General features: G+C 43.7%; 1 protein-coding gene across 1 annotated transcript; it reads right to left on the reverse strand.

Annotated features, from left to right (window-relative positions):
* Positions 1-5,024: 5,024 nt before the first annotated feature.
* Positions 5,025-20,733, reverse strand: CCNL2 (cyclin L2). Its single transcript, XM_083454039.1, has 11 exons — positions 20,132-20,733; positions 16,273-16,347; positions 15,541-15,650; positions 14,775-14,895; positions 12,621-12,685; positions 9,976-10,075; positions 9,463-9,567; positions 8,925-9,066; positions 7,773-7,890; positions 7,207-7,299; positions 5,025-6,420 (listed from the first exon to the last, which is right to left on the reverse strand). The coding sequence occupies exons 1-11, from the start codon at positions 20,480-20,482 to the stop codon at positions 6,063-6,065; spliced, it is 1,638 nt and encodes a 545-aa protein (XP_083310165.1). The 5' UTR covers positions 20,483-20,733; the 3' UTR covers positions 5,025-6,062.
* Between the last annotated feature and the right edge of the window lie 3,468 nt (positions 20,734-24,201).

The following is a 24,201-nucleotide window of genomic DNA, read 5'->3' on the forward strand; positions in this document are numbered from 1 at the left end:
ACCCCAGAACCCCATTGCTGATACAGTGGTACCTCTGGTTACATACACTTCAGGTTACATACGCTTCAGGTTACAGACTCCACTAACCCAGAAATAGTACCTCAGGTTAAGAACTTTGCTTCAGGATGAGAACAGAAATTGTGCGGCAGCGGTGCAGCGGCAGCAGGAGGCCCCATTAGCTAAAGTGGTGCTTCAGGTTAAGAACAGTTTCAGGTTAAGTACGGATCAACGGAACGAATTAAGTACTTAACCCAAGGTACCACTGTACTGTATAGCTTTCATGTTACTGCTGTTTTGCTGGACACGAAGGGATGCAGAAATGTTTTCCTTTGTTCCTGAACTATGCTGAATAAATGCTGTAGGCTTTGCACATCTGCCTCTGTCCGCCTTTTGCTGTGAGGTGATTTACACACTCTGCTGACAGAGCATGCATGGGTCTGTAAATGTATCTGAGGCTCGTGTCACTGACTGACTGATGCTGTTCCTTGGGAGACTGCTGATCGTCCAGAGCCAGCTGGGAGCCTGCCTGATGCCCCTGTCTCCCTGGCATATCCCAACATCCAGTTGCGGACTCCTGAGTTGCGGCGCTCATCTCGCTTTACTGGCCGAGGGAGCCGGCGTACAGCTTCTGGGACATGTGGCCAGCATGACTAAGCCGCTTCTGGTGAACCAGAGCAGCACATGGAAATGCAGTTTACCTTCCCGCCGGAGCGGTACCTATTTATCTACTTGCACTTTGATGTGCTTTTGAACTGCTAGCCACATACCAGGCTTCAAATCCCCACTTCATCATGCAGCTCACAGGATTATGGTTGTGGGGATTAACCAAGGACAGGGTGAACTATGTCTACCACCTTGAGTGCCTTCAATAAAAGGGTGAGGTATAAATCCAATAAATAACACTGGTCAACAACAAATTTGTTGTCTGTGTTTTTTCAGCTGATTTAGGATGAATCAGATGCGCTGAGTCCAAAAATCACATTGGTTTTGCTCAATCAGGTCAAGTTTTTGAGCTATGGCCACATGTCTTTTTTTACGTTTTTGTTCACATGTACGCTTGTGTGGAGCATTTTAGAAGAAGTGGGTGGAGGTAAAATGCCTTGTCAAATAATTGTTTTGATTGGAAATGATTATTTTAATGACAAGAAGTATTCAGGTCCGATAGTTCTGGGTGATTATGTCGAAAAGGGATCAGTTTGAAGTCATAAAACCTCGAAATCTTCCATAAATTGGTCCAGCAAAGCATAAAGTTGGGGGATCAAAACTAAGTTAATGGGGCAGCCGCCCTACAAAGTATCCTGATCTTCAATCACCACGTCGTCCTGTAGCTCATTGTGATGAAATTCCAGTGCCTATCTTCGGAGAACTTCCTGACATTAGTGACGAAGATGCCTCCACTGTTGAAGGACATGAAGAAGAAGTGGTTCTTAAAGATGATGCTCCACATCCATTTTCCCAAAAGGAGTTGAATGATCTAGTTCGCGACCTCAGCTTGTCAAAGGACTCTGCCGAACTGTTGGCATCCAGATTGAAGGAAAAAAACCTCCTCTCTGACAGTGCTCGCATCAACTTCTTGCGCAACAGGCATCAAGAGTACCTCCGTTTTTTCTCGGAAGAGAAGGACTTGGTGTACTGTGCAGATATTGCACAGCTTCTGCTCAAGCTTCGAGTGCCACAGTACGAACCCAAAGATTGGAGACTGTTCATTGACAGCAGCAAGCGATCACTGAAATGTGTTCTGCTACAAAACGGCAACTAGTTTCCCTCTATACCCCTGGCTCACGCGACTACACTGAAGGAGAACTATGAAGCGGTGAAGTATGTGCTGGAGAAAATTGGTTATGATCAGCATAAGTGGTTTATTTGTGTTGACCTGAAGATGGTGAACTTTTTGTTGGGACAACAGTCTGGCCTCACCAAGTACCCATGTTTTCTGTGCATGTGGGATAGTAGGGACTGTGCTCAGCATTACACGAAGGAGGACTGGCCTGTGTGGGAGGAATTGGTGCCTTGCAAAGAAAGGAACGTCATCAACGACCCTCTCATGGACAGAGACAGAATACTCTTCCCACCGCTGCACATCAAGCTCGGCTTAATCAAGCAGTTCACCAAGGCTCTGGACAAGGATGGTGACTGCTTCATTTACTTGTGCCAGGCTTTTCCAGGATTGACCATGGAGAAGTTGAAAGCTGGCATCTTTGATGGTCCTCAGAACCATCAGCTCATCAGAGATCCAGGGTTTGGGAACTCAATGAACGAAGTGGAACTGGAAGTGTGGAAGGCATTTGTTCTGGCAGTGAAGAACTTTCTTGGCAACAATAAGGCCAGAAACTACGCAGAACTTGCCAACAACATGCTGACTGCTTTCAGAAACCTGGGCTGCAACATGAGCGTCAAGATGCACTACCTATTTTCACATATGGACCGGTTTCCTGAGAACCTGGGTTCAATGAGTGACGAGCAGGGGGAGAGATTCCATCAGGACATGAAAGAGATGGAGACCAGGTATCAGGGTCGCTGGGACGCAGTCATGATGGCTGACTACTGTTGGACTCTGAAGAGAGACCTCCGTGCTGCTGAGCATTCCAGGAGTTCCAAGAAACAGAAGTTCAAGCCCTGAAGTTTGAAAAATGGTGAAGCAACGTGCAATTTATGTGTACTTACCTTTGTCAATGCCCACCATTCAGTTTACAGAAAACCTGACCTGATGGAGAGAAATGGATGCCATTTCCTGATTCAGCAGTGCAAAAATACCCTAAATCAGTTGTAGAAATCTAGACAACATTCAAAAAGTAAAAAATTGTTGCCCAGTGTAATTATTGCAAGTCACTTTGGAGTGTACTGACCTTGATTGACCTGCGCCAGCCATGGAATAACATTTTAGAATTTCTACCCTGCCGTTTTGACCTTAGGGCTCCAAGCGCCTATATAAACATATAATTCCTCTGCATGGTGACTGAAACAGCCACTACTACATCCCAGCTTCTCCTTGCCAGGCTCCCTTTCCAATCTGCTCCTTGCAGCAGCATCAAGATCCACTGTAGGCAGTTTAGAAGCTCAACAGTGGCCACTAGTGCTCATTCCCTGATCGCTCATCTCAATGCTGTGGTTGTAGAGCAGTTGAAACGCTGCTCCACCAGTTAAGATGGAAACCAGGACCTACTAGTGCCTCACCTGACAGGTGAACCTGGTTGCTGCCAGCAGCTCTTAACAGTTCTTCCAGTTGCAAACAGAGGGTTGGAGCCAACTAAGTTATTTTTTTAAACAGTACACCCATTCAAATTAATGGACCTAAGTTAGTCATCCCTGTTAATTTGAACCGGTCTAATCTGAAGACGACTAGCATTGGAGTGTAGAACCCAAATATTCCACAGCTATAGCTAGAAACACTTGGGGTTATTTTTAGCCAGGTGTCTCATTTTAAATATACTGTACAAACAAAGCTATCCATAAAGGACTCTTTGCTAAATATATAGCCTAAGCAATGACTAGCTCAGCTGCCAAATGGGTCAGCATGCATTTCAAGGCAAGCCAGAGCCACAACTTGCCCTCTAAAGCAGGTCAATCAGGTGAGGGCTTCTAGAGTAGGCGAGACTTTTTGTTTTCAGAAATTCCTTAGAGCTTCCATCTTTCAGCAGAACTTTAGGAGGCAGAAGCTAAAGTGGGGGGAATCCCATATTAAAGCAGACTGCCTTAAAATTTCAGAAACCAAAGCCTCACCTATAACTAGAAACCCTCTCCACAAACATCAGCAAAATGGTAGTTGGAACCAGCAGAATCCACTTCTACTCCGCTTGTGTAAATTTGGGACCAAGAAAAGCCGTCGCTAGCAATCCATAAGGAAAGCTCCCAATACTACTGGCAATGTTACTCACCCACCACTCACTGAGAGGTTCACCTTTCCATGCCTAGGGATTCCTCCCATCTGACCCCACCCATTCTCTTTTACTGCCACCCTCCCCAGCATGTGAAATGTGCATGTGGTGTCACCTGCCTTCCATTCCCACCTCCCTTTAAATGCCTTTGGTTTATCCCTCTTAATCCTCAATTTACAAATACGAGTTTTAAAGTCAGGCATGGAGAACCTCTTTAGCATCACAGGCTAGATCTTTATCTCCCCTAATGGGCCAATGTTGACAAGTGGGCAGTCCCGCCCCATTACCTGACCTGATGTCAGGATGGAACCTGGACGGCAGTTCCATCAGGCACCTGTCAAAGCTGACATGTGGGAATGGCTCCTTCAGGTGCACTCCTTCAGGGAACCCATTAGCAAAGCAGATCCCAGCAGGATTGAACCCCATCCCTCCAACATCAGCCACTGACAACACTTGGGACAGGTGGGCATGGTTTTGGGAGAAATGGCCTTACCAGCCAAGAATGGCCCACGGGTCAGAGGTTCTGCAATCCTGCTCTTACGCAAATGGCATTAACTGTCCTCCAGAACTTTGAATTTCAGGTCAGTATTCAACTCACTTGGTGACCTTAGGCAATCCACTCCCCCCCCCCAGCCCCCTGCTTCTCTACACCCCCTTGCTGATTTCGTGGAGTGGGAAACTCAGTTTTTGCCTATGCACTCAGACATTGCTACATAAAATAAAAGCAGGCTATAAAAGGAGTAGAGATGTACAGGAAGCGAAGTTCAACACCCCATACAGTGGTACCTCTGGTTACGTACTTAATTCGTTCCTAAGGCCCATTCTTAACCTGAAACCGTTCTTAACCTGAGGTACCACTTTAGCTAATGGGGCCTCCCGCCGCCTCGTGATTTCTGTTCTCATCCTGAGGAAAAGTTCTTAACCCGAGGTACTGCATCCGGGTTAGCAGAGTCTGTAATCTGAAGTGTTTGTAACCAGAGGTACCACTGTACTGCATTCTTCACCTGTCCACCAGTGGAGAAACTCTTATTAACTATTCCTTAGTTAAGAGTTAAGCCCCCTGGGGTTGTGCACAGGCTAAGAACAAAGCCGTCTCGTTTCCAATGCTGATACTAAACAACCATCCTAGGCGAGGACAGAGGCAGAAGGTTTTTAAATATAAAATCAAATACTTTAATGAAAATCTGGGAACAGGAAGACAGCTCAGATATACCACTAAAACGGATATTCCTGCGCTGCATACAATTTCTCTCTTAATATAAACACCTTCTTATAAGCAAGCAACGGGAGGGCAAACTATCAGTTCTTCAAGAGTTTTTAAAGATCCTGAGTAGAGAGTTTATCTAAACCACATAAAACGTTATATTATATGAAAGCATCCGAAGTCCTGAGCTGGTGGCCAGCACCAGGCATTTCACCACGTTTTAAAAAATAGACAACTTCCAACACACTGAATCTAAATACTTTCACATTTCCACAGAGTTCTTTATGCAAAAAGAAAGAAGGGGGTGAGGAGAAGTCTTTAGTTGAGGAATTTAAATTTCTCAATATTCAGTATGCAGGTTACAAAGCCCCCCCCCCCATTTAATTCAATGCATTTGCACTTTGTGGGTGAAATTCAACAGGTTAAGGCCTTTCTCTGTCCTTACTGTTCCAACACCAGATATATACACACACACAAAAAGGCCGCCTAATATAGGCATCGATTCTTATAAAATTAAAAAAAAAAAAAATCACCTTGTGTTCTACAACGCAATCAAGTCCACTGCGAAATAAACGAACAAGGACTGCTGTTAGCACCAAGCAACGCTGTATGGTCTGAGTGTCCAAAATCCTTTGGGGCTGGGAAGGGCAATGTCTGAACACTCTGACCAGCCTCATAAGGCAATTCTCTCCACAGAGTCCAATATTATTTGGAAACAGTCCTGCTTCTGTAGCAGCAAAGGAGCATCGCCTGTCGAACACAGACAGATGATCCAGAAAGAGAGGGAGGCTCTCCCACGTTATGAGGAGACTCAAAAGACACCCGCCCCTCCAAAAAAAAACCCAACCATAGTAAATGGGACATGTCACAATTAAGTCCTTCTAACTATCCTTCCTTGCACCAAGCAAGCAGCAAGAGTTTTAAGTCTGTGAGCCCCCGGAAGACAAGAGTGAGAGCTCGTGTAGTCTGTTCTCTGGTCCTGCTCATCTGCGATGCCGGCTGTGGCCTGGGTGCTCCCTCTCATAGCGGTGGCCTGGCCTCTCGTAGGAGTGGGGCCGCTCAGGCCTCTGATCCCTGTAGTAGTGGCTCTTCTTCTTGTACTTCCCAGAGTGGTCTGAGCGTTCTCGCGAGCGGCTCCGGGACCGCGACGAGCTTCTGCTGCGGGATTTCCGCTGCTTGGGAGAGGTGTATTTGTACCCCTTGGCCTTCTTGTAGCTCCTCATCTTGGAGGCTTTGTAGCTCGAGCTGCCATGGTTGAACTGCCGCGGGGGAGAGTCACTTCGGCTCCTCGAGCGGCTGTGGGATTTGGAGCCGCTCGATGGGGAATAGCTTTCACTCTTCCTGGTGGAGGGGACAAGGGGGAAAAGGCTTCAGTTTGCTAGCAAATTTGGGAAAGACACCCCTGTGGCTCCAATCGTGGAACAAGAACACCCCACAGGGACAACAGCATTCCTAGGCACCTATAGATGGGTGCTCCAGGTCCTATCACAGAGCTTTGCTTTGGCTCAGATCAGGCACGTTTTTACATTAACTGATGTTGTCATCATCATCAGGTGCAACAGAAACATTGCAATGGCTGAAATACTGCTTTGGCTCTGGCAACAGTGGGGCTTGGGGAAGAGAGAAGCAGAGTCTCTGGGCTTAATGTGGTTGGCCTGCAGATCACCAAGCAATTGTGCCTATCACCAGACATGTTCCCCAAGATTTCAGCAAATGAGGACCAGGTGTTTGCCAAGCTAAGATCTCCCCTCCCTCACAGCTTTTAAATCCATGCTGGAAATTAAAATGCCTGTTTCAACGTCTCCTTTTACATCTACACTAACGGGTGAAGCAAGCAATGCTATGGTCTTGTTTGACCGAATCAAACATATGGAAAACTAGCAGGTCAAGGAAAGGTCTAGGGTAAATCCCTTTCCCCTGTGACATTTAACAGGAATGCTTTTCCCTAAATGCAGAGGTTCTCTTTCTGTGGTGGAATACAGAGCCAGAGACAGATTGCTGGCCAATCACTACCACTACATTCAACTGAGACGCTGCTCTAGAGAGGTACAGGGTTGCTCTCTTCCCAGCTTAGGTATCGGTAGAGTTGGAACTCTAGTCCCTTCCAGAGCGCACTGCAGTACATACCTCTGCTTTGGAGATGGTGACCTTGAGGGAGACCTGGAATAACTCTGGTCTCTACTTCCACTCCGACTCCTGCTGTCTCGGCCTTTCTGAATGCTGGAAGGTTAAAGCAAGAGAATGTAATGTCAAAGCAACAAGTGGCCCAGTCAGCCCTTCAACCTAGGTACACATATGCCCAAGGCAAAAATCAGGACAACCCACTTCTGGGGCAACACTGTCACAATAAGGCTAGGATGAAGTTAACAGAAGCAGGTCACACTTATCTGGACTCAATATGACCTAGAGATGTGATAACCTGGGTTTCCAGAAAGCGTGTCCCAAATCCTTAAAGCTACTTTAGCCTGTGCTAATACTGCCCCAAAGAGGCTCAGAGACCCTTTTGCCCACAACGTAATTTACGTCAGACAGGAGGCAGTAGCCCTGGAAAGCAGCTTTGACTATGCCAAAGCCACGCCTATAGTCCCTCATGGCCTTATGGAGCAGTGCTACAGACCTGCACTGTTGCAAAAGCATTCAAAGAAATAGATACAGGGGGGGAAAGAGACCAGTTTATCGTGCAAGGCCCTTACCCATTGACGGGACTGTTGGATTTCATCCGCTTTGTCGCTTCCATTTTTCGCTTGGCGTTTTTTACCACCTGCACAGCAAGTGGGGAAGGCTTGGTGCCTTTATTTTCCTTTGGAGACTCTAGAGATGTGTAAGAGGAAAGTCCAGTCAAAACTTAAGGGATGACATGCTTCTATGTACCATCACCCACAATGCACTTTTACAGATAGGGGGTCATATCCAAGTAAGTTCTACTCAGAGTAGACCCACTGAAATGAATGGACCATAGTCAACCATGTCCAGGAAATTCAGTGGGTATATTCAGCGTAGGGCCAGCCTTGGAGACAAACCAGGGCCTTCAGATTACAATGTTCCATGTCCAGAAAAACCCTGGAAAAATTAAAGTCAGGAGTGCTGACACAAATCTGCAAGTTCACCATAATGAGAGCTTTGATCAGAAAGGCTGACAACTACTATCAAGACAACAACAGGTCCTACTTTACTTAGCATGTTAGGGTGCAGCGCACATGCTAAATGGGATACAACTTCAAATGGGATCCTGCATGTGTAATTTACCTGTGTGACATTCCATGTGGCTGACAGCTCCTTTAAAACTAGGTTGCCGCCACCCATTTGTTTATCATTACTCTGGCCTGGGAAGGCATTTCATTTTGCATGTGCAGAGAACCAGATTTAAATGAGACACCAACCAGATGGAATGCTGTACCGGCTTCCTACATGCCCAGCCATCAATTTCAATTGGGTCACTGTGCTGAAGTGAGGCCTAAAGTCATCCTCTTCCTATAAAAGGCAGCACATGCGAGCAGACATTTGGTACAATTAAGGCCTAAACCTTAATAAGGATGGGAGGATTCGTCCCATATCTAGAGAAATTAGGCCCGGCCAACACAGAGCAGGTAGGCAGTGCAATGAATGACATGCACAGGTTTAGTTTGGGGGTCTGTTTCTTAATGCTCTACCCTAATAACTCCTTGCAAGGAGAAACCAGCACTGCATATAAAGAACTAGAACTTTCCCAGTGATAGGGTAGTTTTCCATTTGCAAGAAGTTTTGTTTTGAAGGTGGGAGGGCATTCAAAAATGATACTGCACCCATATTCCTGGCTATCCTGAGATAGTGTGAGGAACCACACATACAGGACCAGGGATACCAACCGGTTTTGGGAGCAGGAGAAAATCCCGAAACAGTATCCAAATTGGGTGTTCCATCTGGTAAGAGGCCTTTGGCTTGCGCTTTTGCCTCTTCGATGGCAAGCTTTTTCTTCTCTACTCGGCTTTCCAGGATAGCTAGATCAACCTGTGGAAACGGGTGTGTACTTTAGCAAAATATTGATCTGGCACTTACATAAGAGCATTGCATAGACAGGCTTTCCCCCAAAGGCTTACAATGGAAAATGCGAGGTAAGGCAAAGGAACAAAACACCAGGCACTTTTATGAGACGTGCTACTGGCAAACTTACCTTCTTTATTAAGCAATATTGCTATTATTATATGCACAATTTGGGCTGCAACACAAATCCCAAATCTGTGTGGCAGGGAGGATGGAACAAAATTCTCCAAGTACTCAAGATGAAAAAAGAAGTTTAGATTCTGGTCCCCAGAACTTGGAAAAATATGTGCCCTGAAGTCTTAAAAACACGCCAGTGTGCTTTCCCACCCGTTTGAAAAACTCAAAAGAATAAGCAGGACCAACCTTTTTACGTGTGTATAATTGCAAAATTTTCGTGCATATCTCCTGGATTTCCTCTTCCGTAGCTCCAAACAGCAGGAACCAGTGAGGGCGGTTTGGAAGTGGAATCTGTAAGCAAGACACCGTTCACCATTAGTCACTAAAAAAACCCAACCCATTCAAAATCACTCTAAGGATCACTTTTCAGGCAATAATCACTCTCTTAGTCTTTTACGGTTTATAACCAAAGAGATGGGTGGTTGTGAAGGAGTTAAGTGGTGTGATTTACATCAAGGCAACCTTTCTCCTTAGGTCTGAGCTCCCACTTTCCTTCTTTGTATGAAGGAGGGTACTGAATTGGGAAAGGGGGAAATGTCTACGTAAGTCACCATTTCCCTTCTGCACATGAGCAGAAATAAAAAGGCAGCCACTATTAAATCCTCCACATTTGTTCATTAAGCACACTCACTGCGGCAGTAAAAACTCCACAAGGAAAATAAAAGCATCTTATATAGCATGAGCCAGGTTAACACCAACCTCCAGGGTCCTAGCAGCAAGGTAGATGCAGGCGCAAGCAATGCTCTCGGGGTGGAACCTTACAAAGACATCTGTCCGCAGACTGTCATTCATGTAGTTCCTGAGAAGACAAAAAGGAGGGGGGAAAGTTGCAGAAGTCTGCTGAAATCCCCTGCTTTGGCTATGCTGTTTTTAAGGCACACTGTAGCTAGCTGTCTAGGGCATTCTACAGCTGTTTGAATCCTAGATAATCCTGTGAAACCTGACAAGAAGTTGGAGTGCACAGATTTGACAGGGAAGGACAACTGCCAAGTATTTATTAACTGGACGTTGGCATTTTATGAAAGAGAACCAATTTTAACTTCACTTTTCTCCCTGCTATGAGCTACTGGCCTGTTCTCATGCAAAACAACATCAAAAATTCATTTTATTTTACGGTAGGCACAACTTTTGAAGCATGATATGAAGAATTCTGTCAAAATCTACGTTTTATCCCGTCACGCAGAGCGACATGCAAACTTGAAAACGGACAGTCTGAAGTCACAGGTCCGGCTAGAAGTTCTTTGTTGAAGGAACGGGGCTTTTCCCAAGCATTCAGAATCTTCTGTTGCAAGCTTCTTTTGGAGTGACCAGTCTCCACTCAGGAAAGCATCGGACACACAAATCGCTTTTAGAGAGAGCAAGAGAGCGCCACAGATATTCAGTCCAGGTGTCTGGTATTGTCACTGCTGAAGGATCAATGTTCTTCAATGGGTTGTCATTGGGCCGCTTCCAGAGTGCCCCACTGTAACAAGGTTTCTCAACACAAATGTTCACAGAATGAGGCAACTGTAAAAAATATTGCACTGTAAAAATATTGCACAAAGCCCAGCCAGAACATTTCACGCATTTCTGTGACCTTAAAATGAAAATCTGAAGGATAATTCCTTACAACACACCAAAATGCACAGTGGACAAAACCCCGAACACAGTTTAAACAGTTGTAAAATGGAATGGGCCTATGGTTTGTGCCTGTCATAAAGGTGCAAATTAATAGGTGACCAATGTCACTATACCAAATCAGGCTATGCACATAATTCCTACACACTTTGTTCAAAACCAAAGCAGCTGAAGAATATGGGGACTCTGGGTTTGGGTAGCAATGATTTTCAGTCTTCAATTAGCAGGTTTTGAAAAAATACTATGGTTAACTGGATCCAAAATGTTTCCATTGCCATTTAGACTAACCCAGATGAGCTGGGGTTTTGAAGAGTAGGCCAGCCCTTTAAAGGCTTACATCATTCTTTAAAAGTGTTTCAGGGACCATGAAAGTCCTATTTTAGGTGCAACCAAAGGGACTGCCTGGGTGGTCCTGTATTTATTTCTCCACACTGAACTGCAGTTTCTCACAATATAATCCAAGTTCCAAAAGCATTTGATATGATGCATGGAGGAAGGAACCCACTGCAGAAATACATCCGAAGTTTTACTGGATATACATCAGTAGATATGTGTAGGACCCCAAAACACACAGTTTAAAAAGTACAACAGAAAAAATCTGAGGTGCTATGAAGTAACATATCTTCTTATTGCAATGCTTATGCTTTCAAGTAAGAATTAAGTTTTTAAAAACCCAACCCCACAAAGATTTTAAACCCAAGTTTAATAAAAGTCTGTGGTTTTTTTAAAGGACATAAAATGGGAACAAAGCATCCTGACAGTAACACAGACTTATCTGAAAAATGCACAAATAAAATTTAACAAGTTAAAAAAAAAAAAGAATCACAAGCAGCAGTCGGCCGTTTTAACTTGACTTGTGTACGCATACCACCTGTCTAGAGCCAGCCTTCTCTCTGTGGAGCCTGCTTGGGTTTGACTGAAGACGGCAGTTATCCCTGCACCATAGCGCTTGGGCAGCAGAGGAGAAGTCTTAGTCACTTACCCTCAGAGGCTACCCTTTGATCAAAAGAGTACAGAAAAGAAGAGTCAAAAGAGGTTCTCTTTCAAAACAGCCAGACAGTTTTAGTTAGTAGAAACACAAACTTTGCTTTCAGGTCAATTTTTACATCATGTCAGTTTTCACAGGTTACCATTTGTCAATGTATGCTTTCTTGGGAGCGCGGGGGTGGGGGGATATTTAATATTAACCCATACCAAGAAAGGGGCAGATAGACTACATATGGACACAATATATTGCATAAACAATATCAAGAAGCTGAAAACTGTATGAGCAGGGTTGTTTTTACAATAATTTTCAAGGAAAATGATGGCATGGCAGAAGTGTCCACCTCCCCACACTAGGAATGAAGGGGGTATTATCTATGGTTAACACCTTATTCAGAGGCAGCATACTTCTGAATGACACATGCTGTTGGGCAAACAGGGGAGGGCAGACGCCTTCACGTCCTGCTCCTGAGCAGTAACTTGAATGGGCAGGAGTAAAAGGAAGAAAGAGCAAAGGGTGCATTTGTGAGGGTGTAAAGCTCTCTTACCATTTAAGACAGTGTCTGAATCTTTAACAAAGAGGCCCGTCAACTTGGGGTGATAGAAGCGGCATTCCAGGCTAAGACTGGAACCATACTCATGCCACGAACATGGCAGTGGAGGAGAAAAGTACTGACCCCACACATGACATATTTTTGCCACTGCCCCGCTGGCCTCAATAAAAACAAGAAACATCAACTTACCATGAGGTCTGGACCAGGTGTTGGTTACGTTCACATTCTAATACCTGAAGGTACATAACGATTATCTGGAAGATACGGGTGATTGAGTTATACAGGTGATCCAAGTGGTGGAAAGAGGTTTTCATCTAGACAGAGGAGGGTACCCATGCAATGCAGGTTATTCTACTCTGGATCAATGGCTTGATATATACGGTGTGTATAAAATGTTAAGAATATGTTTTAGGATGTCAGAGAAGTGGTACTCTTGAGGGTATGTGTGCAGCAAAGCTTCCTTCCTCTGCACTGCTGTGCACTGCTCACAAGTGTCTCTTATTTTACCCCAATATTATTTGGCAGCTTTCCTTCTTCAGTGCTTGCTTCAAAGATATAGGAATAACAACGAGGGAAATGGTGGAAGCACTTCTATACAAAGATTTGTTGAAATGTATTAGTAACACAGGTCAGATTTTTGGGGGGAGGTAGAGAGAAGAGCATATGATCTACTGACTCAAGACCCAGAACCACAAGTTTTCATTTTTTCAAAAATGGAAAATACAAGAAGTACCAACGAAAGAAGAGAGGCAGATGAAAATGATGGACTCTGGAACTGGCAAAGCTAAAGGAAAAATCCGAAACCAGCATGATCAAGTATTCCAAAAAGACTGGAGTACATTTACAGGCTATTTAAAATATTAATTGTAAGCCATTGACATCACTAGCAGGGTTGTCTGAAAACTTGTAATGAGAAATTTTCTCCCTTTTTATATTTATTTAAATTTTGAGTTTTTTGGGTAAGGAGTTTATTAGAATTTGAAAATATACAAAATGCAATAATATTAAGGTTAATTATCAAAGCCACAAGGCAGGAGGGAAGGAAGTCGAGGGGCTCTAAAGAGCCAGAGACGTAAAGTGGATAATAATGGTGTGATTGTATATTATTAAATGGAAAACTGATAAAAATCATTAAAAAAAAAAGACCCAGAACCACCAGGATGTTCCAACAAATGAAGGCAAAAAGATCATAAAGGATGGTGCAGATCTGAGGACTGAAAAAGTCAGAGAAGATGGGAGCCTGCACTACTGGGTTATCATAAGCTTCCACTCATGGTAACCCCACCTACTACTGAAGGGTTCACATTTCCACAGCTGACAGGTGTCAAACCAGATTGAATTAACCTTAGAAAATGCTACAATGTATCCTGCCCATTTTTAAATCCTGCCCTTCCTTTACAGGGAAGAATTCAATCTTACAATCAAGACTTACAATCTTGTTAGGTATGTCAGGTTTTGTAGCATGCCCTGTCCAAGACGATCCAGCAAACCTAAGACATCATCTGGGCTTTAACCTCTTGAGTATCCTGGGGGAGCAAGCCATGAGTGGCTAATGCTGAAGTAATGATGTAAATGGCATAGCTATAACATGAGCACCAAGGGCAGCTGAGGTAGAGGAAGAGAAGGGGATTGTGCCATGCCTGAATGGAAAGAGGGAGGCCTGTAAGCTTCAGTTGGGCACAGAACTGGGTCCATACACCTGATTACCTCTCCAGTGCTGCCTGCTTATTGGCACAGTTAATCAGATATAAAACTCAAAGAGATGCTAGAGTGGTGCCACCTATGAAGTGGGATGTTGTAAGTGATGTACCAGCCATGAATGCGCAATTGGGAGAAAATAAATTGAAAGCGGCCAACGAAAACTGTCTCCCTGCTTCTTTAAAGTGATAGAACATGTCTCAATTATTTTCAGGGCAAAAAGTAAGCCAAACAGTAAAGCATACAAAGTGGGAGGAACAGAAGCAGCCACCAGTCCCTCTCTGAAGTAGGAACATCTTAGCAACACAAATGTAGTTCTGTACTGTGCCACTTCTAGGGCTGACCCGCCAAAGTCTTATCACACACTACCCAATAGATAAACAATGGTGTTGTTACCTGCTTGCACAAAAATAAGCTGCTTTCATGCCAAGGACTTTGAATGGAGAACTCAAGCATAGCTAAGTCTAACCAGCACCTAATATCTGAAGCAACCAGTCTTCATTCACCAAATGAGACGGGATAAACTAGCAGGCAATTCTTGAAATGAGAAACAAAGACTGCCAATGGTTTGGCTACATTAAGAACAGGCTAATTTCTTATCCACTGCTCAGAGGGCAAACTTAAAAATACAAAAGAAATACAAACCTTGTGGGGATGCTTCACGTGTACGCAAAATCCCAACTCCTTCAGAACTCTCCTCTCAGCCTTTATAATTTGGTTCTTCAAGTTAACGTACTCTTGATCCAGTATCAAAGGTACAGGTTTCCTGGGGGTTTTTTAAAGGGGGGAAATAGAAAAAAATCCAGTTTAAAGCCCTTCTACAAAAGTAGAGCAACAATGGGCATTCCTCAACTTTGGTGTCTCATGGGAACAGCAGAGAAGATTAAATTTGGACCAAGTTATCCAAGGAACTGGAGAAATGACTGTGGCGACTTCCAAATCTGTAACTGTAGGCAACACTGGCAGTGATCTCCTTTTTGAACCCCAAACTTCCCTTTGGAACAGCCAACTCGTAGGAGTCATGCAAACTTACTCCAAAAATGACCCCTCCCAAGAAGTAACTACCAAAATCTCAGAGAAGAAGCACCGACCTAAGCAATCTTTCAACCCTCTGAAGTTATCTTATTACAATTTGAAATTATAAAATTTCACCCAGATGACACTGAATGATGGCCACTAGTTGAGGATGCAACGAGGGCTGGAAAAGTTGGAACTCACTGAAACTTTATTTCCAATTAGGTTTTTTTTGGGGGGAGGGGGGGTTCAGGGACATTCTTTGGGGTTGCATGAAATTCTCCAGAGTTTTGGGAAGGGGATAATGCAAGTCACAAATGGCCCTTGAGTAACTGCCACGATCCTTGGAAACAGATACTGTGTGAAGGCACACAGTTGGAGTTAACAGTTGACTTACTTTTTCTCTCTCAGATACCGAAGTCTGTGGAACACATTAATGACATCTCTTATCCGCCTTGGGGCTTCTTCAATTTTAGATGCCAAGTGAACACAGGCCATCGACACATGCTGTAAAAGAATATGGAACATAGCTAAGTTTTATTCTGATCTCTTACTATCTCTAACAGTTGAAGGAGCAATAACATGCAGAATATGGCCATCAGACTAGTGTAAACATCTTGTACAAGGAGCTTCACCATGCATTTATGGGCACACTGAGAAAGGGATATGCATTATCTTTGAAAGCCCTGAACAGTGTGGGACCAGGGTGCTTGAAAGACCATCAGTTCAGATTTGACCTTATCAGGGACGCTCCTTCAGAGAGCTTCTTTACTATGGCTGAGTCCCAACTGTGGAACTCCCCTCTAAAGGAGAGACCACAAATAAGATTTCTGGAACTTTTTGCCTCAAGTGCAAACTATCGCAGAAAACTATTTTTTAAAAAGTTTTCTAGAATCTCAGGATTAAGAATCACTATGTTACAGAGATGGCAGAATAGCTTGCAGAATACATTTCAATGACAAACTAACACTTCAGCACACTTGCTTGGAATAAGTACAGCTGAGATCAATAGGAATTATTTGCAAATCAGTGTGCTAACACTGGGCTAACATGCAAGAAGCTCAGCAAACTAGTTTACCATGCTTAATCAATAAAATCAAATTATTAATTGCATAGAACAATTGCATACCTCCATGGAATGCTTCACAAATGATTTTGTATAAAAGAAACGCTGGAATAACACCTGCCCCGTAGCCATGGCCACCTAAGAAAGAAAAGTGAGAATCTATATTAATATGACAGTAGAATGCAACCCGTGACTGCGCGTGTCGCGATTCGCCTCTTCCGTGCATGCACACAACGTCATTTGATTAAAAAGGGGTGGAGTGAACTCAAAATAACTTCTCAGTGCTCTGACAATTGTAAGATGGGATGGTGGGAGTCACAAGTATTTTTAGGTACAAAACTATCCAAATTGTAACCATCCTCATCCAATGACTCTAACATGGCTAGTGAGTTTGAAACATTTGCTTGGTGTTAATACAGGTCTTCAGACCATACAAAGTTTACCCGCCCACATTGCTTTGCTCATCTACGCTTCCCCCCAAAGAGCCAGCTGTTAAATTTAAGAGCTAAATGAAAGAGTTCGTTGTTCCTCCTCAAAACTAGGCAACACAGTCTATTCAAAAGCCAATCAATGAGCACAAAACATTTGATCACAGGCAGTCTGGAAGGAGAAACCAAGAGCAGATTCCCCTAAAAACATGAGAACAAAAACAAGTCGCTAGATACAAGGCAAGATGAATCAGCCACAGTGAACTCGTCACAGTTTCAGCATCAGAGAAATGTTACAAAAAACTCTTCTAGTTTGAACAGAAAAAAACAACACCACATCCTCCTCAAAAGGGTGGTAACCAGCAGGCTTGCCGGAATGTCTTGGCAAACATACAAGACTAGCAAGGGAGGGGATAGCGTCATTTCCGGGCAAGACCTGTTACATCACTGATTTCCTGGAATAGAACTACGGGCTTGAGAACCTCCTCCATTAAACAGGGTTTTTCCCACTGCCTTCCTCCTTTTCTTGGGAGACTGAAATCCCCATGCCAGGGTGGGAAGGGGTCCTTATCAGAATCTTTAAGATCTACTCATGTTTGGCAGCCTTGGGTCCTCAGTTCTAGGGCTCAACTGTCCCGGAGGAAAAACACCCCCCCACCAGTGCTAGTGAGGGAAACTGAACAAAGCAGCAAATCCAATCAACCACCTTTCTCCTATTCTCCAAACATTTACATCCAAAACATGGAGTTCTAGTCAGCAGGCTTTCCTTTATCAAGACCAGGTCAGACAGTCTCAAACAGTGCTTCTCCAAATTGTTTTCCTTGCTTTTGGAAAAGACCACCTACTCTTCTTTTCCCTTAAAATACAGCAGCTTAGGAACCCTCCCAACTGAAGCCCCAGCATAAAGCACAATTATAACAGTACATTATCTCTACTGCATCTGTGAATTATATAGCTTATATAAAAAATTACACAAACATATTACACACATAATGCTAACTTGTTTTCTCCAGAAAGCCATCAAACTACTCTTCCAAATCGTTTCTGCTTGGGGAAATGTGTGTTATAACCCCTGCCCCAACAACACAATTCTACCACCTCTCAGCAAGCTTTAAAAAAGGCCCTATGTTCAATTTTTAATGTAAATCCTACCTCATTACACAAACACACACTCCTCCCTATAGAACTCTTTCCCTTTAAGATCATCCTGCCCCAATCCCAGATCAAAGCATCAGTCAGTCCATGTCTTACAGCATTATCCTCCCAACAATATCTGTCTAGTTTATAGTGAAAACCATTATTTGTAAATTGGCATCCAGCTCTTAGTATCCAGTTATACTGCCTCTGGGCATGGAGGTTCCACTAAGCTATCAGTGCCAAGAACTAACGACAGACCTGCACACCATGTATCTATCCAAATCCTTACCCCCCAGCAAAAAAAATCTAGATGTGCCTTGCTTTGCCAGCCCAATGGTTCATTTAGTCTAATGTTCTGTTTGACACAGCAGTCAACTAGCTGCCCATGAATTCCTCCTGTTCATGAATCCAGCCTTCATAATTTTATTTAATCCATTACAGGAAACAGTCCTTCTGTATCTGTCTCTGTCCAAAGATCCACCTAGTTTGGTAGCCAGTTTCCAACTGTGACCAATCAAATACTTCCAGAAACTACATAAGCAAGGGAGAGCAAAGAGTCCTCTCCCCTGGGGGCTCCACTTTGCTCTGGATGCAAAAGCCCCACTTTTGCTTCCATGACTTGGATACCACCCACGAACCTGAGAGTTTTGATGCAGACATCATGACTACCAGGCAAATTCATGAAGGTTGCTTAATGCTATAAAATAACTTGTTGAATTACCACAGACTTATCCTCCAAAAGTCAAAAATTGCCTTGATGAATCAAGCCAGAGGTCCTATTAAATCCACTCTCCTCCTTGAATAAGTCACACTCAGAAAAGGGTGTGTGTGTGATGGTGTACTCTTCCAGCCCAGAATGGACAGAACAACCTGGTATATGACTATTTTCTTTGATGAATGCAACACCAATGCTAACAACAAAGTATTTTATTGTAACACCTTAAATGGTAAATGTTGGATCCAGATGAAATTAGTTGTGCTTAGGTTCCAACTGATTTCAATGGAAACTAAGTTCTGGATCTAACTCCAGAAGTTCTAGGAGAATACTTTTTCTAGTCTTTTGAAGTGTCACAGGTCTCTGTTGCTTTTGCTGCAACAGATTAACAAGGCTACCCCTCTCAAAAAAGCTCATTCTGTTGCCAGGTACATCCAGAGGATCAGAGGAAAGCTGAGGTGCCCAGAAAGAGAAGTGGGGTGGGGAATAAAAACAGAGAAGCTTGAACTTTATTGCTCTCTATAATAGGCTCATCCACTTTTTACTGGGTATGTATTAATATATTTAGACACACTGGAAAGTCATGCTTTTTAATCATATATATAGATATATAGCATGGTAGCACTTTTATTGTAAAATAAACTAGCTGCAATAATTAGCTAAAAGAGATCCAGTGTGGTGGTATAGTGTGGCTGGACTATTAAACTTGGACCAGGCCAGAAAGACCCAGGCTCTAATTTCCATTCAATGAAATCACTGAGTGACCTTGGGCCAGAAACTTTATAACCTACCTCATTTTACTGCTGTAAGGAGGCAGGATAGAAATATAGTGATTCTTTATCTAAAGCTATCTGTATCTTCCCAGGAAGAACGGAACTTTTTCACAGCTGTATAAAAACATACTACTAAGGACGACCCAGGCTTTGAGAACACAGAGCTAGGCAATATCTATACTACTACTATCTAAAAACTCACCAAAGAACACTGCAGCTTTTCAGTTTGCCAGAACACTTTCCATCAGGTGAGATGGTATAAAAAGCAGGAGCTTCGGGGAGGGGGCAGAAAATGAATAAAGAAAGGAGGGCCGGGATGGGACAGCACCTAGAGTTTCATTACGGAAGGAAAAAAGAATTCCCCCTCCACAATTCTTGTACACTTTTCCAACTTATGAAGACGCTAAAGAAAATAGCTTACTTTTTATCATATTAATGCATACATATGTACAAAAGCCACAGTACATTACCTTTATCTCTTACACTGACTTCTGGATCGACTTGTGAAGCTACCTGAATGACTCAAAGGCAAGATACATATTTTTTTTTGGTATGAACTAAATACGAACTAAGTTATAAAAATAAAAGCGCTGGATCCTGAAGCCTCGATGTCTAGATTCAGATAGGACAAAAAACAACACCACGACAGATACACGCTCAGAATCTGTAACAGGTTCTTTTCCAACCGTCTTCCAGAACCTTCCAACTGCCCTCAACCGCCCAACGAAACCCCCTCCCGGTTCTCTCTGACCTTTTCTCTCCTTTTTCTTCCCCGTCCCTCCTTAATCCCATTTCAAGGCCTCTCTTCCAGAGGCGAGTGCGGCCTAGGCCTTAGGTTTAGGCCTAGCGCTCGCTCGCTCCTTCCGCACCTGAGGAAGCCGCAACAGGATCCCGGCGGCCTGGATGAGCTCACAGCCGGTGACTCGGAGCTGAGCCTCGGTCTCGGCGTCCAGGCCGCTGCTCATGGAAGGCGTGAAGCGGAGGGCGTCGGCCGACAGAAGGCAGTTCTCCAGCGTGATGAGGACCCCCGAGTATAGCCGGTCGCCGATGCGGACCGCGCCGGGGGGCGGAGGGAGAGCCGGAGGAGGAAGGGCTGGCGGGCAGTAGCCGCCGGAGGACGACGACGAGGACGACGACGACGCCACCGCTGAGCCGGCGAGGCCGGGCCCTACCGTCGCCAGCGCCGCTGCTCCTCCCGCGGCCGCCATTATCGCCGCCATCTTGTCTCGACGTCGCTCCCCTCAGACTGACTCACTTCGCCGCCGCCTCCAAACCCCCGTCCGCGCCTACGTCACGCGCAAGCCTTTTGTCTCCCCACCTCCTCCTCCTCACTGGCCAGCCGCAAAGACGCGCGCCCTCCTATTGGGCGAGAGCCCCGGCTTTTTCCGTTGTGACGCAACGGTTGGGAATTCAAGCGTCTCAGAACGAGGCGGGTGAACGTACGTTAGGGAGATGGAAGAAAGGCAAAGGTTTCCCGGCATGCGCTACGCGCACTCTCTGGCACGGCTCGCTCACGTTGGGTTGTACCACTTGAGAGTGGGGGGTTGTGAAGAGTTTAAATAATTACGGTTTTTATCCTCTTTTTAATTTTTTTCTTTTAAAAACCCTCCGATAGAAAACCACCATGTCAGGAAAAAACCCTGGCACTTACTTTTAAAAAACACAGGTGAGATCCCACCTCGTACTTTGAAGTGGTACAGTCCAGGTTACGTCAGGCGAGAGAACAGGGCCCAAAATGCTCCCTTGCCTCAGTTGCGTCAATGCCTGAATCGACCACTCTCGACTCGAGCTAAAAACAAAGGAAGCTTAGGGTTGTACCCAACTAAGTGTTATTCCGAGTAGACCTACTGTCCTACACAGGAGTGGGACTTCTCGGTGGGCATGCCTTTAAAAGCTGCACTCTTAAAATACTCCCTATTAGTAAGGTTGCAATCCTATACACACTTTAAGGGCAAGCCCCTACTCAGCATTGGATTTATTTATGATGGTGTGGGCAATACCCCCCCCCCAGGTGCTGAGCCGATGGGGAGCATCATCATCATAAATAATAATAAATCCAGTAGTTATACTGGTACCTACTGAGAAGGCCCATTTAAAAAACCAACAACTGCACCTAGTTCCTCCCAGAGAGCAATGGCAAACTAAACTGTCAGATTGTGCCAAAATGGCAAAACTGACCGAAAAGCTCAGGAACCAAGAAGACAAAAACTTCCAGAAAGAATGAGAAAAAATTATAATTTATTTAGGAGACTGCTGTAAGCAGATGAAAACAGCAGGATTTTAATCTCACTTGTAATGTAACAAATACTATAATATGGATATAAAATATGGATTCTAATATGCAGCTGAAAATGCCGACATTAGGACCTGCGGAGGAGATGGAGGAAGGACTTGAGATTCAGAGAAATCTCTATATATGGAAATGTATTCAGTTTTGTTATAAATTTATATTTGTAAAATCAAATAAAAAAGATTTTTTAAACAAACAAACAATTGCACTAGAAGGAATTACTGTGAAAATAAGAAATAATTAGTGGGCATGCCAAATATTGCCCTTGCTCAGGGTGCCATATTACCAAAGTCTTTCCACCCCTGTCTTTGAACTCAATGTAGGAAAAATATTACTTCCAAGGACAAGGGGAGTAAGGATTGCTGCACTCTTAGCCACTGGGTAGTGTTATGAGAAAAAACCTGCTCCTTTTCCCTTATGGGGTACCCAAGAGCCCATATAGAGTCCTTTTGTAGGTTCTCTATCAGTAGGAGAAAATAACAGACCAACCAGAGAATACTGAGAAGCAAAGCAGCTAGTAAGCCTAATTTTTATTAAACTGTTGCAACAGGGTCCTCGCTCACCACAAGCAGGAAAGAGGAGCAACCCAAAACAAAGGTGTGCCCGCCCTCATATAGACTTTTTAAATTGCCCACCCTCAAACCCCAGACCACCCCCCAGAAACATCATACATACATCACAGGAGAGTGTATCCCAGGACCACCTCCCCCCATGCATCATACATACACCACAGGGGGTGGTCTAAAACAGAATCCTGAGTGTTTTATCTCCTGTCTGGCAGGTTACCTGATTGCATTATCTGGGTTTTGGCCACACTTTTGTTATTATAACTACTTAATTCCTGAATCCAGGTCACAGTTCACAGCCTCACCCTATTCACACGTTAAATGTGCCCTTAAGGAAGCATTTGTGAGCACAGAGACAATGGTTTTTTCCCCCATTTCCTTTGATCTTGCAGAGACATATTTGAGGTCATTTTGGGAGAGAGAAAATGGTTTCAGGACTTTACTGTGATTTTCAGACATGTGGCTTACATATTTGTATGTGTTTGCTTGGCACATTTATGAACATCTATTTTATATATATAAGACCTTAAAATTCTTATAACAGTAGATTGTTTATTTCTGTCATTTATTTATTTGGAAAATGTAGATGCACACACACATGCCCTTCCCCAATGCATATGCAATCCCTAAAGCAGCTTAAAACAGCAATTAAAACAATCCCATAAAAGAAATCAATTAAAACAACCCCAGAAAAGAAATCAAAGACCTTAAGATTAGAAACAGTCTTGTCAGATACAAGCAACATTCGGATTTTGTGTAACAGGAAAGTTTTAACCAATCTGTTGTAAGAGGATGTCAGATGGATTTCATGCGTAAGGCGGAAAAGATTCATGCATGTAGCAAAGTGATGAATGAGAGGTCACTCTAAAGAGGAAATGTATCTCCCCCCCCCAAAAAAAAATAGGGCAGATCTGCATAAAATTAGCACTAGCTAATTTATATGTATAGATGCAAATTTAGAAAACTGGATGGAATTTAAGAACGCAAGGAACAGTATCTCACCATAGTGTTAGCATGCCCTGCTCATCTGTGTTAATTAATTGCTGACAGGCAACTTTGAAGTCCGCCTTCCTTGAACCCCTTTACTCTTTATTTCTTCAGCCGGACAAACCTTCAAATAGAGGAATGTCCTACATAAAGTAAGACCCATGCCTATCTTAATCATGTCTCAGTCCCAGGCAGGACAGTAGACAGTTGGAGGACAGGTCAGTATACAATCAGATAAAGGTATCATGGATCGAAGCACTTTACCTTTAAAGCCCTTTTCACTAATGCAGTGGGGCTTATGCGAAGTACACCTTTATCAGCTTGTGCGTTAAAGAGCAGTAAATTCAATATTCATTGGGTAAACTTCAAAACAAAAATCAATTTTCTGCAACATTTTTACATCCCCCGCACTGGCAAGAAGTTGACTGCCCCAGGTAGAAACTCAGGCCCCAGTCTAGCTACCAAAGAAAATTAAGAACTTTGATTAATTTATGTCAATCTTTTCATGTGAGGCAGGGAAATCAGAGGACCGTGGACCACGGAAGCTTACACCATAAAACCAGTTTTTAAGGGGCCACAAGTCTCTTGTTTTTGCTGCACAGAAATTGTTAGAGGTTTTGCTTGTATAATGTGTTGCTTATGAAGATTGTGACCCTCCAGAGCAAGGCACTGTGCACATTTACAACGGAGTCTCATGGCCCCTTCAATACTAGGAGACAACAAAGTTATACAAACTTTGTTGCGAATAAGTCCCACTGAACTCAGAAGGACCTACTTCTGAATAAAAAAGCAGGTCAGGTCATAGCAGAATCTGCTCATTGTTTAATGTTTCTCATAAAATACTAAATTTATTATTTTTAATGCAAAGAAGCAATATGTCTTTAGAGGGGTTTATTTTAAACCCTTTATTTTAAAAGATTTTTAAAAGGGAAAGGTGCTGTGCTCATAAATCACCAAGGCCCAGTGTATCTGTTTAAAATCACCACCTGTATACATTCTGCATATGCTCAGAAATAAGTTGAGGAGCTGTATCTGCTATAGATATTTTGGAAAGTTGTTAAGATACGGTAATGAATTTTGCATGATGGCTCCCAAG

The sequence above is a fragment of the Podarcis tiliguerta genome, assembly GCF_965153285.1.
Source record: "Podarcis tiliguerta genome assembly, chromosome: 8".
NCBI lineage: Eukaryota > Metazoa > Chordata > Lepidosauria > Squamata > Lacertidae > Podarcis > Podarcis tiliguerta.